At 52.8% G+C, this 13,630-nt stretch overlaps 2 protein-coding genes across 2 annotated transcripts; one reads left to right on the top strand and one right to left on the bottom strand.

The window, feature by feature from the left end:
* Nucleotides 1-824: 824 nt before the first annotated feature.
* LOC113940418 (olfactory receptor 14I1-like) lies at nt 825-1,202 on the top strand (the record flags this gene model as incomplete). Its single annotated transcript, XM_027631558.1, has 1 exon — nt 825-1,202. A coding segment is annotated over exon 1 (378 nt), but the record flags the coding sequence as incomplete, so codon positions are not given.
* A 9,216-nt stretch (nt 1,203-10,418) lies between these two features.
* LOC113940419 (olfactory receptor 14J1-like) lies at nt 10,419-11,787 on the bottom strand. The gene has a single exon (XM_027631559.1). The coding sequence runs from the start codon at nt 11,637-11,639 to the stop codon at nt 10,419-10,421; it is 1,221 nt and encodes a 406-aa protein (XP_027487360.1). The 5' UTR covers nt 11,640-11,787.
* Nucleotides 11,788-13,630: the final 1,843 nt, after the last annotated feature.

The following is a 13,630-nucleotide window of genomic DNA, read 5'->3' as shown; positions in this document are numbered from 1 at the left end:
CAGCCTAAGCAGAGCCTGTGCCCTCAGGCCCACGGGGGCTGGGCTGTGCATTACCTTGCTGTACCTCTGCCATAGTATCTCTGCGCTGCACAGGATCCCCATGGAGAAAACTCCTCAATGCTAAATCCATGGAAATGCTCTGGGCAGCTGCAAGGAGCATTTTGTGTCTCAGTCTGGGAGGGGAGAGATGAAAAGGTGAGGAGTGTGTCAGTCTGTTCTTTGGACATGGATTCCTGGATCTCTGGGCAGTTTCTTTGGAGGGGAACAGTTGAGTGTGATGCTCCTCCAGCTCCAAGCTGCCAGCACAGGGCAGCTGAGCCCAGGACTGATGGGCAGAGCAGCTCTTCTCTCTGCACTAAGGGACCATCCCTGTGCCCCTCAGAACCCACAAGACTTGACCTGCAGTGCAATAGGAATGTCAGGGATTTCAAACATCCACAACCACTCCTAAGTGTGGCAGGTGCAAGTGCGTGAACAAATCCAAAGAATTCCCTCAGCTCAGTCCTTCATTTGGGCAAATTGCAAATAGCAAAGCTGAGAAGCTCTTGGATGTATCACGAGTACATTTAATTCGATGTCACCCTGCATTCTGACTCGCATCTTACTGCAGAGCAAGAAGGAGTCCTTGGGAGCCCATCACAGAGTTCTTGCTTCCAATGGTCCCCTCAACCAGGAAAAGCCAGAGCTCACGGGAGGTCTGAGTGAGGAGAGAGAGCCTGAGAGTGGGGTGGCTGAGATGGGTAATGTTTGGCTGCAGAAGCCTGGTCTAACTCAGCAGTGACTTTTCCTCCTAAACAGATCAAAATACCCTGGGGAAGGAACAAATGCCCAACAGCAGCTCCCTCACCCACTTTCTCCTCCTGGCATTCACAGAAAAACGGGAGCTGCAGCTCCTGCACTTCTGCCTCTTCCTGGCCATCTCCCTGGCTGCCCTCCTGGCCAACGGCCTCATCCTCAGCGCCGTAGCCTGCGACCACCACCTGCACACCCCCATGGGCTTCTTCCTGCTCAACCTCTCCCTCACAGACCTGGGCTGCATCTGCACCACTGTCCCCAAAGCCATGCACAGTTCCCTCCAGAACACCACAACCATCTCCTACAAGGGATGTGCTGCACAGGCCTTTTTCTATCTATTCTTCTTCTCAGCAGAGTTTTCCCTCCTCACCATCATGTGCTACGACCGCTACGTTGCCATCTGCAAACCCCTGCACTACGGGACCCTCCTGGGCAGCAGAGCTTGTGCCCACATGGCAGCAGCTGCCTGGGCCACTGGCTTTCTCACTGCTCTGCTGCACACAGTCAATACATTTTCCCTGCCCCTGTGCCAGGGCAATGCCCTGGGCCAGTTCTTCTGTGAAATCCCCCCCATCCTCAAGCTCTCCTGCTCACGCTCAGGTTACCTCAGGGAAATTGGGCTCCTTGGGGTTAGTGGCTGTGTAGCACTGGGTTGTTTCATTTTCAATGTTTTCTCCTATGTGCAGATCTTCAGGGCTGTGCTGAGGATCCCCTCTCAGCAGGGACGGCACAAAGCCTTTTCCACGTGCTTTCCTCACCTGGCTGTGGTCTCCCTCTTTATCAGCACTGCAGCATTTGCCCACCTGAAGCCCCCCTCCATCTCCTCCCCATGCCTGGATCTGGCCCTGTCAGTTCTCTACTCAGTGGTGCCTCCAGCACTGAACCCCCTCATCTACAGCCTGAGGAACCAGGAGCTCAAGGATGCCCTGAGGAAAATGATGACTGGATGCTTTTCAGGAGCAATAAAGTGCCTGTTTTCTGGTGTGTAGCATTCAGAATGGGACTCCTTAATGGCCCAGCCCTCCTGCTCAGGTTTTACGTGGAGGTCATCGGGTTCTTCCTGAAATAATTTTCTTTGCAATGAAATATTATTTTGAATCTACCTTCTAATTTACTGTCTACCCACTGTATTTGACCCAGAGATGTAAAAATGATGTATTCTTCTCTCTGAGGATTTAAACAAAATAAAGGACCCTGAAGTGCCTTTTTTGTCCAAGACCCTTCTTCTCAGATGTTCCTAAAGGACAGCACACTGCAGGACAGGGTGTATTTGCAAACGGGAAGGGGACAATAATCCCAGCCCAGCAGCACTGCCAGGGAGCAGCAGTGCTTGGTCTTTGCAGAGCTGCTCTCTTGCCACTTCCACACTGTCCTCCTGAGCCCCTTTCTCTCTGAGCACAGTCCTGTTGGGTGAAAGCCTTTGGAGCACAGGCCCTGGGAACTTGTGAAGCAGAGCTGGGTTCCCTTCCAGCATCTCCAGGATGCTGTGGGATCTTCTGAGGCCACTGCATGGACTGGGTCACTTCTTCTGTCACCATGCTCCAGGGCTGCAACTCTCCTGCAGTGTCACCATGACACTCCTGCTCTCTGCTTTCCAGGTTCCCTTTTCAGATCCAATTTTCCCCTCCTGTTCACAGGGACATCCTGGGAGTGCTTCAGAGCTGCCATCCTGGGGCAGCTCCTGCCCAGCGTGGGCAGGCACAAGGTCTCTCCAGCTGCTCCTCTCCCCTCCCCAGTGCCACTGTTTTCTGCAGCCTCCTCCTCCTTGCCCAGCACAGCCCTCCTGGCACAGTTGGACACAGCCCTTGTTCTACCCCCTCCTCAGGCACCTGCCCAACCCCTTCAGCTCCAGCCTGATGGCCACAAACCTTCAGGGCAGGGAGGCACCAGGGAAAATGCTCAGGACACCCATGGACTGCAGGGAGAGACCACTGGAGTGGTGGGTCTGTAGGGAGAAATCATTACTGCCTCCATTCTGAATCACCCTCAGGACCTGGACAAGCCTGGATTTTCTCTTTTTTCCATGAGACCCTGCAGTGTCAAAATGGCCCCTTGATTCCATGAGGCTGCACAGTGTCCCCAGGTTCCTTTGGCTCCAGAATGTCCTGTAGTGTCATGGTGGTCCCTTCAGTCCATGAGGTGTCCTCAGTGTCAGAGTGACCCCTTGATTCCATGAAGTCGCACAGTGTCCATAGGTTCCATTTTTTCCACGAGTTTCCCCAATGTCACAATGGCCCCTTGATTCCGGAGGGTTTCCCAGTGTCCCAAGGTCCATTTGGCTCCAAAAAGGCCCTGTAGTGCCACAGTGGTCCCTTGATTTTATGAGGTTCACCTGTGTCCCAAGGTTTCCTTATTTCCATGAGGCTCCACAGTGACACAATGGCCTCCTGGTTCCATGAGGTTCCAAAAGGTTTCAGGGTTCCTTTTGTTCCACGAGGCCCTAAACGTTAAATGGTCCCCTGGTTCCACAAGTTTTCACAGTGTCCCTGTGTTCCTTGGTTTCCATGAGGCCCTGCAGTGCCACAATGGCCCCTTGATTCCATGAGGTTCACAGTGTCATCACAGAGCTGAGCCCACCCAGATAAAAGTTTAGGGGAGATTAGGAGGAACTGAGACAAAAAGGATTGGATATTTGGGGAAGGAAAGAGGGGCTTGACCAACAGAGAGGAAAGATTTTGATGAGGTAAAACCAGATTCAGGTAACGCTGAGGGTGCTGAAACACTAACTGTGCAAACAAACACTCCTGATGGACCTTTATGCACTTTCTAACCTCAAGCCCCAAAAGTACCCAAAAGTGCTGCCCCACCCATTGAAAGGAATCCACTGCTTTAATTCCAAGCCAGAAAAAGCCCAAACTCAGAACTCCAGACTCTTATTTGTCCTCTAGTGCCCACCCCAATCCCAAACCAGTATTAGCAGTATGAAAAGCCAAACTTTAATCCTGACCCAACCCAAAAAACTCTTCCCCTAATCATGAACTAGACACTGCCAGCAGAACAGCAAACCTCCCAAAGTTCTGCCTGAATCCGAAAAACCGGTCTGAGAAACTACTCAGAGACTTTTTTATCTTTAAGCAGCAAGGTATTTGTTTATTCAACGTTGGGAGCAAGCCAGCTCCTGCTGGACAAACTTGCTCAAAGGCTTCCCAGAGAATCAACACTTTTATACAATTTGAAGATGTGATTAAATGCATATTCAGGTGATTACAACATCTATCTATGCATAATAATAACAGGCAGAGTATGGGTGGAGCTCAGGAAGGACTTGGGGTGGTGCTTCTCTTGGTCCTCAATCTTGGAGGTAGTTCTGTCTATCCTCCATGGGGCAGGGGTCTTAAACTCATCTTCCTCAACCTGACCTCTCTTCTTTTCCATTGTTCTTGACCCGCTCACTGAAGCTTGGAAAAAGCCCTGGCTCCTGGCCTATTTCTTCTATTCAGATGTCTACCTAATCCTAGTGCATCTTAATTTATTACCTCTAGGATTATTACATGTTCTTTTACCATTCTCTTAAGCTTTGGTCCAGTAAGTAGAACAGAACGAGCACAGATCGTTTTGGATGTTGGTAGCTTGTTAGCAGGACCAAATTTCTTAGTTAACTCTTTTGGGCCTGGCCTCCTCTTTCAACCTAATCCTGACCCTGAGCTCTAAACCCCAAGCCCTGACCATTAAGCACCCCCACAGCCCTTGGGAGCAGGGCAAGGACCTGGAGGGCCCAGAGCAGGCCCAGGGGGTTGGCAGAGGAATGGGAGGTGACCTGGATCTGCTCAGCTCTGCAGTGACTCCCAGGAGAAGGGCCTGGGCTCTGGCAGGGATGTCCTGTGGCACAGGGGCTCAGGATCCAAGTTCAGAAGGCCAAGTGCACATGGCAAAAGCCAGAGCTGGTGCAGAGACATCAGGGAGGGTCTAGAAATGCTGCTGGGAGGGGGTGGGAAAGCAGGAGGGGTGTGTGCAGCCTGCAAGGCCAGAGCAGCAGCAGGGCCAGGGCAGGACAGTCTGCAGGAGAGGTGGCCAAGGGCTCTGGCAGGGCTGCAAGGCCCAAAGGCACCCAGGCCTTTGTCCCCTTGCCTCTGGCAGCTGCCTCTGCCACTCAGGCCACCACAAGCAACTTTCCTGGCAGGTTCTGCACTTGGGTTCTGCCTCGCCCCTCCCTCAGGAGCCTGGGAGGGTTTACCCAGTTTTGGGCCTTTGTTGTTCTCCCCCCTCCCATCCCACTGCCCCCAAACAGCCCTGAGCCAGCCGAGAGGGACAGGATCTGCTGGGCCAGGGCCTGGGGCTCAGGCCTTGGCCTTTGTGCTCCACAAAACCAAGGCAGGCTTTGCTCAGCATTGCAGGGGCCTGCCCAGAGCCTTTGTCTGCCTGCACTCCTGGCCTCCAAGGAGCTGCTCCAAGGAGTCCCTGGGGAGGCTTTGGCAGTGCCTGCCCTCAGTGGGGCCCAGCAATGCTTCAAGGCACTTGCAGTTTGGTTTCTGACTTCTTCAGCAGCTGCTTCAATCTTCTCTCAGTACCTCAGCATCATGGGCTGGGCTGCAAACACACCGTGGGGCTCATTAAAATGCAGAAATCCCTCAGGATCTCTTTATCTTCCTTTAATTGTCTTCAAGGTAATTTCAAAACAAGTCTTCAAAATGTGTACTTTTTTGTTTTAATTCAATGATGGATACTTTTCTGTTCAGAGGAGAGGTGATAGAGGTGTTCTCCAAGTGATCTCGATGCTGAGTGTCTCCTCAGGAGATCCACACTGACCCTGGATGATCAACCTTGCTCCTCACCCCCCAGCCTCACCAGTTCTGACATGACCCATCTTGGACTGTCAGCTGATGCAGCTCCAAACACACTGTGGGACCCATTAAAACACTGAAAAACAAATTATTTCCCTTCCTTTAATTGTTTTCATGTCTTCAAGACTTCTGCAGCTTATTGGAGTTGTTTTGTAGTTTAGTTAAGAAGGAAAATTTTAAAGTGGACGTCACAAAAAATATATATTTTTTGATGAAAGGGAATTATTTACACAATGCCTTGGGATGCAAGAGGATCAGGGCACAAAGGATTTGGATCCAAACACAAGGGGGCAAAAGAGATTAGTAGCACTTAATCATTGACCAATTGAACAATTACCAAGTGGTTCAATAGCATTTGCTACAATTTTAACAGTGACTGAATTATAGATTTACAAGAACAACATTCCCACCACAGTCCATTCACACCCACACCCAGGCAGAGATGTGAGGACACATCAAGAGCTGGGTGTGGAAAGGTCCCTCACCCAAATTCTCCTTGTTGTCAGGGAAACACTCCCCCAAATCCCTTTGTGTTTGCCAACAGACAAGGGTCCCAGCTGGAGGAGTGTTTGTTGAGAGGGATCAGAATTGTCCTGGGCATCAGCGCCGCTCTTTGGAGTGTTGCAAACTGGAGGGTTCCCGAGCTGGGAGAGGCTGCCAGAGGTGTCCCACTGAGAGGGAGGTGCTGGGGAGCTGCCAGGGCCTCCCTCAGCCCCGCTGAGTGTGGGCTCCCAAGGGGACTGGCTTTAGTTATCTGCTGAATTTCCGTCCTGGTGTCAGGAATGACTGGAGTTTCCAAACTATTTGGGAATTGTATCCAAACTGTTCCATTTGGGCTGCGATTCAGGTAGGGAGTGTTCCAAGGCTTTAAGGGGATAAGTGATTATCCTGTGTTCCTAAACTGTTCCACTCTGGATTGTTCCCAGCTGTATTATTCAGGAGCATCTGGTCCAGTCCAGGGACACTTCCCCACAGCCCTGGTCCAGTCCAGGGGTTCTTCATTGCTCAGCTGGTTTGTCAGGAGCTTGTCAGGAGCTCCTGAGATCCTTGACCAGGTCTGAGGAGAATGGGGGGAGGATGCACCACCACAGAGGCTTCTAAGAAAGATGAGGACAAACTTTTTGTGGGGCCTAAACACAGCTGTGATAAGGCAAGAGGTGATAGTTTTAAACTAAAAGAGGGCATATTGGAAGTCGATATAAAGAAGAATTTCTTACACTGGGGGTGATGAAACACTGGCACAGGTTTCCCAGAGAGGTGATGCCTCATCCCTGGAAACATTCAAGCTCAGGTTGGACGGGGCTCTGAGCAACCTCATGTAAATGAACATGACCTTGCTCATTACAGGGGAGTTGGAACAGAAGAACTCCAAAGGTCCCTTCCTACCAAAACTCTTCCATCTTTCTACTTGAGCCAAGGCTGACAAGGATCACCCAGGTTTCAGACTCAGCTGAGCATCCCCTTTGATGGCCCATCTGGCAGCTCTGCTACAAAGCTGCTGCAAAGAAACTCCAGACCTAAAGGAGCTTTTGTGCTGGGCTCAGCTGTGGCTCTCAGGGCTGGGAGGTTGGTTTTGTCTGCCAGGTGCCCACCAAGGCTCTCTCCCTCCTCGTCCTTCTCCACTCCCCTTGGTGCCTGCAGGGTTGTTTCTCCCCCATTTCTCTCACTTCTCTCTGGGTTCCAGCACCCTTCTCCAAAGGGTTATTATACAGGTGCCTCTGGAATTGCTTTTTGGCTCAGGCTTGGGCACTGGCTGGGCCATTGTGGAGTCACCTGAAACTGACTCTCTCTGACACAGAGTCAACTCTCGATGATCTCCTCTTCCCTAAGGGAAACCTGCAGCCCCCTCCCTGCTACCAAACCTGATCCACAGGGTCATTCAAGTGCCCAGGAATACAGGAGGTCATTGATCCCATTATTCTTCAGGCTGGTTAAACAAGATTTTGTTCTCTTCCTTTCCTTGACTGCAAGGTTCTTTGTGTCAGAGCAGAGCTGGGCTGGACCTCAGCCGTGCTTTGCTCCAGAGCCTGCTGGGGTGGGGGCAGATGGCAATGGAAGAGATGGGTTGGACTGGATGATCTTTGTGGGTCCCTTGCAGCTCAGTATATTCTGTCATTCTGGGTTTGGTTGGGTTTGGTTTGGTTGTGTTTGGTCTTTTTCTCCCCTTTTGAATTGCCCTTCCTCTGACCCTGAGGTTTTTCTGCATTGTCTTGGGCCTTGCTGGGCACCTGATGGCAAGACAAGTTTATCCAACTCAGTCATCTTGACCACATTTTTGTACAAGTCACCATTAACTAGACGAGGTTTCTCACAGACTCGCTATAACTTGGCATCATCCACAAAGGAGGGGAAAGTGCATTTCATCCCATCATCCAGAGACATAATAAAGATGTTCCATAGGAATGGTCAAGGGCTGGTCCCTGATGAATGTCACCTGGGAGTTGCTGCCAATAGGAATTTGTGCCATGACTTTTGACCCTCATCAGTCATTCAACTTCCTACCCACCACATGTTTCACTTGTCCAGTCCAGCTCTCACCAGTCTGGCTCTAAGGAGACCACAGGAGACCATGTCAAGGGCCTTGATAAAGTCTGGGCACACAACATCCTCTTCTTTTCCCTCCTACAGGGGTTCTGCAATCCCTGCCTTGTCCTTCCCATGCCTGGCAATGGCTGCAGGAGGACTTGCCCTATCCCTTTCCCTGCTGAGCCTGAGCAGTCTGGAACTCTGCCAACCCTCCTTTCTGCCCTGTTTGCAGACTGGTTCCATGTCTGCCTTTGCCAAGGCCCCAGGAAGCTCTGGGATGGCTCTGGCCTTTCCAAGGGTTTGGGAGAGGTCTCTCAGTGACACTGCCCAGCCTTCTCAATAGCCCTGACACCAAAACCTTTTCTATTATCCCACAGTTCCAGTTTAGTGCTCAGGACACAACACATATTCTCATGGTTCTTCAGGAGAAAATTAGAAGGGATTTCATTAGAGAGGTCAACTGGTGGAGCAGCCCAGTCTGGTCTGGCCCCACAGCAGTGCCCAGCCTAGGGTACTGCAGAGCTCTGGGCACTCTCCCCACAGCCCCAGCCCCTCTGAAGGGCACAGCAGCTCCTGGGGCACAGAGAGGAGTCTCAGCATCCCCATCAGCTCAGGGGCTGGACACTCAGCATGGCAGGAGGAAATGGGGGTCAGGGAAACTGCAGGAGCCCTGGTGTCACCTCCAAGAGATGCCCAGCACAGCCTGACTGTGCCCCTCAGTGCCAGCCCCTCTGACCAGCCCAGCACAGAGTCCTGGCCCAGGGACAGAGCAGCCTGTCCCCAGGGGGGGCTGCAGAAAGAGGTGTCTTTGTGTCAGGGATTCCTCTCTGCAGGCCCAGAAATGCTGCCTTGCTCTTCTGCAGGGACATCCCTTTGCCCAGGTCAGTGTGTCCAATCTGCCTTGGCCAGTTGCAGATCCCAGCCTGGGATCCTTGCAGGGCCCTGAGCTGGAGGTGCTGCTCTGCACAGGGAGGGGCTGTGGCACCCTGGGCTGACCCTGCACTGGCCATGCTGGTCAGGGTGGGGAGCAGACCCAGCAGGATGGGGATCACTCCTCTCCACCCTCTGCCATAGTCCTGCAAGGCTCAGTAGCCAAGAACAAGGCTGGGCAGGACCATGGGCTGTTTCCAATGGCACAAAGGGCAGGGCAGGGCTCCACTCCATCCAGCCTGTGGGCTGGAGAGTTCTTCAGGACACCCTCCTGGAAAGCCCAGCCCTGGCTCTGGTACAGCCCTCCCTGAACTGGGGAGGCACAAGGGGAGTTCACTGTGGGTCAGATGAGTCACTGGCCAGAGTCCTTTCTCTGTTCCTGCTGCATCCCCTGGGGCTGAAGAACTCTCCTGTACCAGTTCACAGGCAGATTTAGTACTTGATCTCTGGTGACTCCACCCTGGGCAGGATTCTGCTCCAGGGCTCCATTTCCTGCTGACTGGATGGGATGGGCTGTCCCTGCAGATCCTCTGTGCTCTCCTGCACTTCCTGAGTTCCTGCAGACAAGTCCTCACCTCCATCAGAGCCCTCACAAGCTGCAGAGCCCCAGGCAGGTGATTTGGAGACCATTTGCCACTGGCCACCAGCACAGAACATCTGAACCAGCCCTCGGTCCCTCAAGTACCCCAGTGAGTCACTGATCTCACTGCAGGGTCTGAATGGGGAAACAAGCAAAGCAATGAGACTTTGCAGAGTCTGTTCCTTGGCCTTGTTCTTTACACCAACCTCTCAAAAAGAACAAAGTGTTCAGGAACTGCCCAGGGGGATCCCCTTTCCTGATGGAAATGATGTTAAGGAGCCCAGCTCTGTGCCAGCAGTGCCCAGGGCCTGTCCCTGCCCATGGTCACAGGACTGACACAGCAGGGACTGAGCTGCCAGAGCACTCAGGCCTTGGGCAAGGAGCAGAAAGGAGAGGGAGACCGTGGAAAAAGAGCATCTCTGAAAAGCCCAAGAGCTGCTGCTCCCCGGCAGTGCTCCTGTACCAGGACTCTTTACCCCTTCTCCTCTGCACACAAGCACTGCCCTCCAGCCTCAGGGAAGTTCTTGGAGGGAGAATCAGGAAAAAAGAATTCAAGTCCTTTATTCTACACAGAGACTGTGTTTCCTCATGTACAGAATAACAAAGGCAGGATGTTTGAGAAAGAAGTTGCTATAGGAACTTTTATTTTGTTTAAATGCACACAGAGAATGATTCCTCATTTACACAATTGTGGGTAAAAATAAAGAGGTTGAAAGTGAATTAGGTTTGAGATGAAGAATAAATTTCTGTGTTAACAACATCAAAAGTATAAAAAATGCAGGAAACCACTACTACTCTCAAAAGTCTTAGAAGGCAGGCTGGGCCGGTAAAGGGTTACACAATGAGTGTCCTGCAGAAGAATAGAGGAAGGTTGTTGTTCTTGAAAAGCATCCAGTCATCATCTTCCTTACAGCATCCTTAAGCTCCTTGTTCCTCAGGCTGTAGATGAGGGGGTTCAGTGCTGGAGGCACCACTGAGTACAGAACTGACAGGGCCAGATCCAGGGATGGGGAGGAGATGGAGGGGGGCTTCAGGTCGGAAAATACGCCAGTGCTGAGTAAAAGGGAGACCACAGCCAGGTGAGGGAGGCACGTGGAAAAGGCTTTGTGCCGACCCTGCTGAGAGGGGATCCTCAGCACAGCCCTGAAGATCTGCACATAGGAGAAAACAACGAAAACAAAACAACTGAACACTAAACAGGCAGTAACCCCAATGAGCCCGATTTCCCTGAGGTAGCCTGAGTGTGAACAGGAGAGCTTGAGGATGTGTGGGAGTTCACAGAAGAACTGGCCCAGAGCATTGCCCTGGCACAGGGGCAGAGAAAATGTATTGGCTGTGTGCAGCAGAGCATTGAGAAAGCCAGAGGCCCAGGCAGCTGCTGCCATGTGGGCACAAGCTCTGCTGCCCAGGAGGGTCCCGTAGTGCAGGGGTTTGCAGATGGCAACGTAGCGGTCGTAGCACATGATGGTGAGGAGATAAAACTCTGCTGAGAAGAAGAATAGATAGAAAAAGGCCTGTGCAGCACATCCCTTGTAGGAAATGGTTGTGGTGTTATGGAGGGAATTGTGCATGGCTTTGGGGACAGTGGTGCAGATGCAGCCCAGGTCTGTGAGGGAGAGGTTGAGCAGGAAGAAGCCCATGGGGGTGTGCAGGTGGTGGTCACAGGCTACGGCGCTGAGGATGAGGCCATTGGCCAGGAGGGCAGCCAGGGAGATGGCCAGGAAGAGCCAGAAGTGCAGGAGCTGCAGCTCCCGCCTGTCTGAGAATGCCAGGAGGAGGAACTGGGTGAGGGAGCTGCTGTTGGACATTTGCTGTTCCTTAGCACAGGGTCTGTTCAGAAAAGGAAAGCACAGGGAACAATTAAGACAGCCCCCTCTCAGCAAAGCCAGTGCAATTCTCAGGGAAATCCCCTCCAAGTCAAGGCATTTCTTTTCTCTGGTTTGTGCTCTCTGAGGGTGCTGTGAGGAGCAGGAGCTCTGCCCATGTGCTGCCAAGGACTCAGCTTTGCTCTGCTGCAGTGCAGACATGGAGCTGGTTTGGGACAGCTCTCCTGATCCCAGGGGATGTCACATGGAACCCAGCTTTGATGGAGAAGCTCAATTCCTGTACTGTTGTCTTGGAGCAATTTGGGCTGCAGGAGAGAGGCACAGTTTATCCTTAAAATAATTTTGACTGGGTTTTTTGCTTACAATCATAACCCCCGAGGTGTGTTTTTTACGGGCAAATTTTTCTGATGACAAATCTGAAGAGTGTTGAGACAGGACAGGCAGAAAGGCTGAGCTCTCCCTTGCTTATTGCACAGCCAGGAGAGCTGTAGTGCCTCTCAATCTGTTTCCCATCTGCCCAGCAATTTCCCTCTTGCTGCCTTGAAGATGACTTCACACACAGATTCATCTTTAAAAACCCCACCAAGATCTGTGCTGAGAGCAGGGCAGTGCTGCTTGAAAGGGCAGCTCTGGGAAGTGTCCCCTGTGCCAGCCCAGAGGTGCAGCTGTGCTGGACAGAGCAGGACAGGAGCCCTCCCACAGGGAAGCCAAGGGCTGGCACAGGAGAGTGCCCACCCCCAAGGGAAGGCTCAGCACTGCCCAGGATCCTGTGCTCATTTCTGAGACTGCCTGAAGTATTTATCCCTGAGACTCAGCGCGCTGGAATTTCAGTGCAGCCTCCTGACCAGAGAGAACAATGTCTATGCCAAAATGCCTAAGCAGGAAACACACCTCAGGACTAATTCCTTTCCTGTAGCCCCTGTCTTTTGTGAGCTTTGAAAAAAATTCTCCATTCAATATGGTGTAGTGGTGTGGAGCTGTTAGCAGGTCTGACCCTGGCACACTGAGACATGGAAAAGATCCTCCCTCAGCTGCCAGGTTTGCTCCTTGCCCACAGCCCTTGTGCCCCAGCCCTGGGAGCAGCTCCCCGGGCCGGCTGAGAGCTGCCCCTGGCAGGCAGCAGAGTCCCTGCCCAGCACAGCACCCTGGGCTGCAGGACCCTGCTCTGCCCCACAGCCCTGGGCACCCCTGGCTGCACCCCCGGCTTCACAGCTCTTCCAAAGTGCCCCAAAACAGCCCCAGCTCCCCCATCCCATCAGCTGGGGCTGGGCCAGCTTTAGGAGATGCCTCCAGGAGCTGCCCCTGCACTGCCCTGCAGCCACAGACTCACCGTGTGCAGCCCTGCCAAGATTCCTCCTGCAGAGAGCTCTCAGCCCTCCTGCCAGTGCTTAGCCCCTGGAAGCTCTTTCTGTGCCCTGCTGGTGTCCCTGAGCTGCCCTGGCAGTGCCCTCAGCCCTGCTGGACTGTGCAGAGGAGCTGCTCACCAGCAGAGCTGTCTCTTTGAAGCTCTTCTTGCTTGCCAGGAGCTCCCTGTGTGCCAGGAGCCCGGCCCAGCTCAGCAGCACAGCAACAGCCCCAGGCATTTCATGACCCTCAGGGGAGCTGATGTTGTTTACATGAGACTCAGTCCCTGAGAGGAAGTTCAAACAACTTTTCAAGAAGTCAAACTGAGATGGAAACACTAAAGTTTCTTGTAGTGCTAATGAGTCTCACTGAGGGACACAACAGAGAACGTCTCCCCAGGTTCCAGTTAGAGCAGAAACTGCAGAGAGTGATGCCAAGGATGGACAAGCAAGGGAAAGGTGGCTCTGATGCTGAAGAATCCTGGATGTATTTCACTAATCCAAGGGGCCAAGCCCTGACCCTCAGCCCCATTGGAAGGCAGATCCTGTCCCTGCCTCATTCCTCAGGGCTCTTCCTGGGGCACTGGCATGTGGGATGTGCAATGCCAAGGGCAGGACCATGGGGTGGCACCTGCCAGGCTGCTGAGCAGGGACAAGGAGGCCAGGAGGCCCCAGGGCTGCAAGGGCCACTCCCCTCCTCCTGGCCTCAGGGGCACAGACAGCAGCCATGGCCAAAGGCCTGCAGAAGGTGGCTGTGTCAGGGCCTTTCAGCTTCTCCCCCTCCCTGTCTCCTCTCCAGCCCAGGCTGTCCTATGGTGTCCATGCCCTGCCCCTTTCCCTGCAGGCTGT

The sequence above is a fragment of the Corapipo altera genome, unplaced genomic scaffold (genome assembly GCF_003945725.1).
Source record: "Corapipo altera isolate COAL_440 unplaced genomic scaffold, ASM394572v1 59448, whole genome shotgun sequence".
Lineage (NCBI taxonomy): Eukaryota > Metazoa > Chordata > Aves > Passeriformes > Pipridae > Corapipo > Corapipo altera.
Note: the sequence above shows the minus strand (reverse complement) of the source record. Positions and strands in the feature narration are given on the sequence as shown.

Excerpts from the sequence above, each read along its gene's own strand:
- LOC113940419 (XM_027631559.1), bottom strand. The coding sequence starts at position 11,639 with ATGTCTGCACTGCAGCAGAGCAAAGCTGAGTCCTTGGCAGCACATGGG.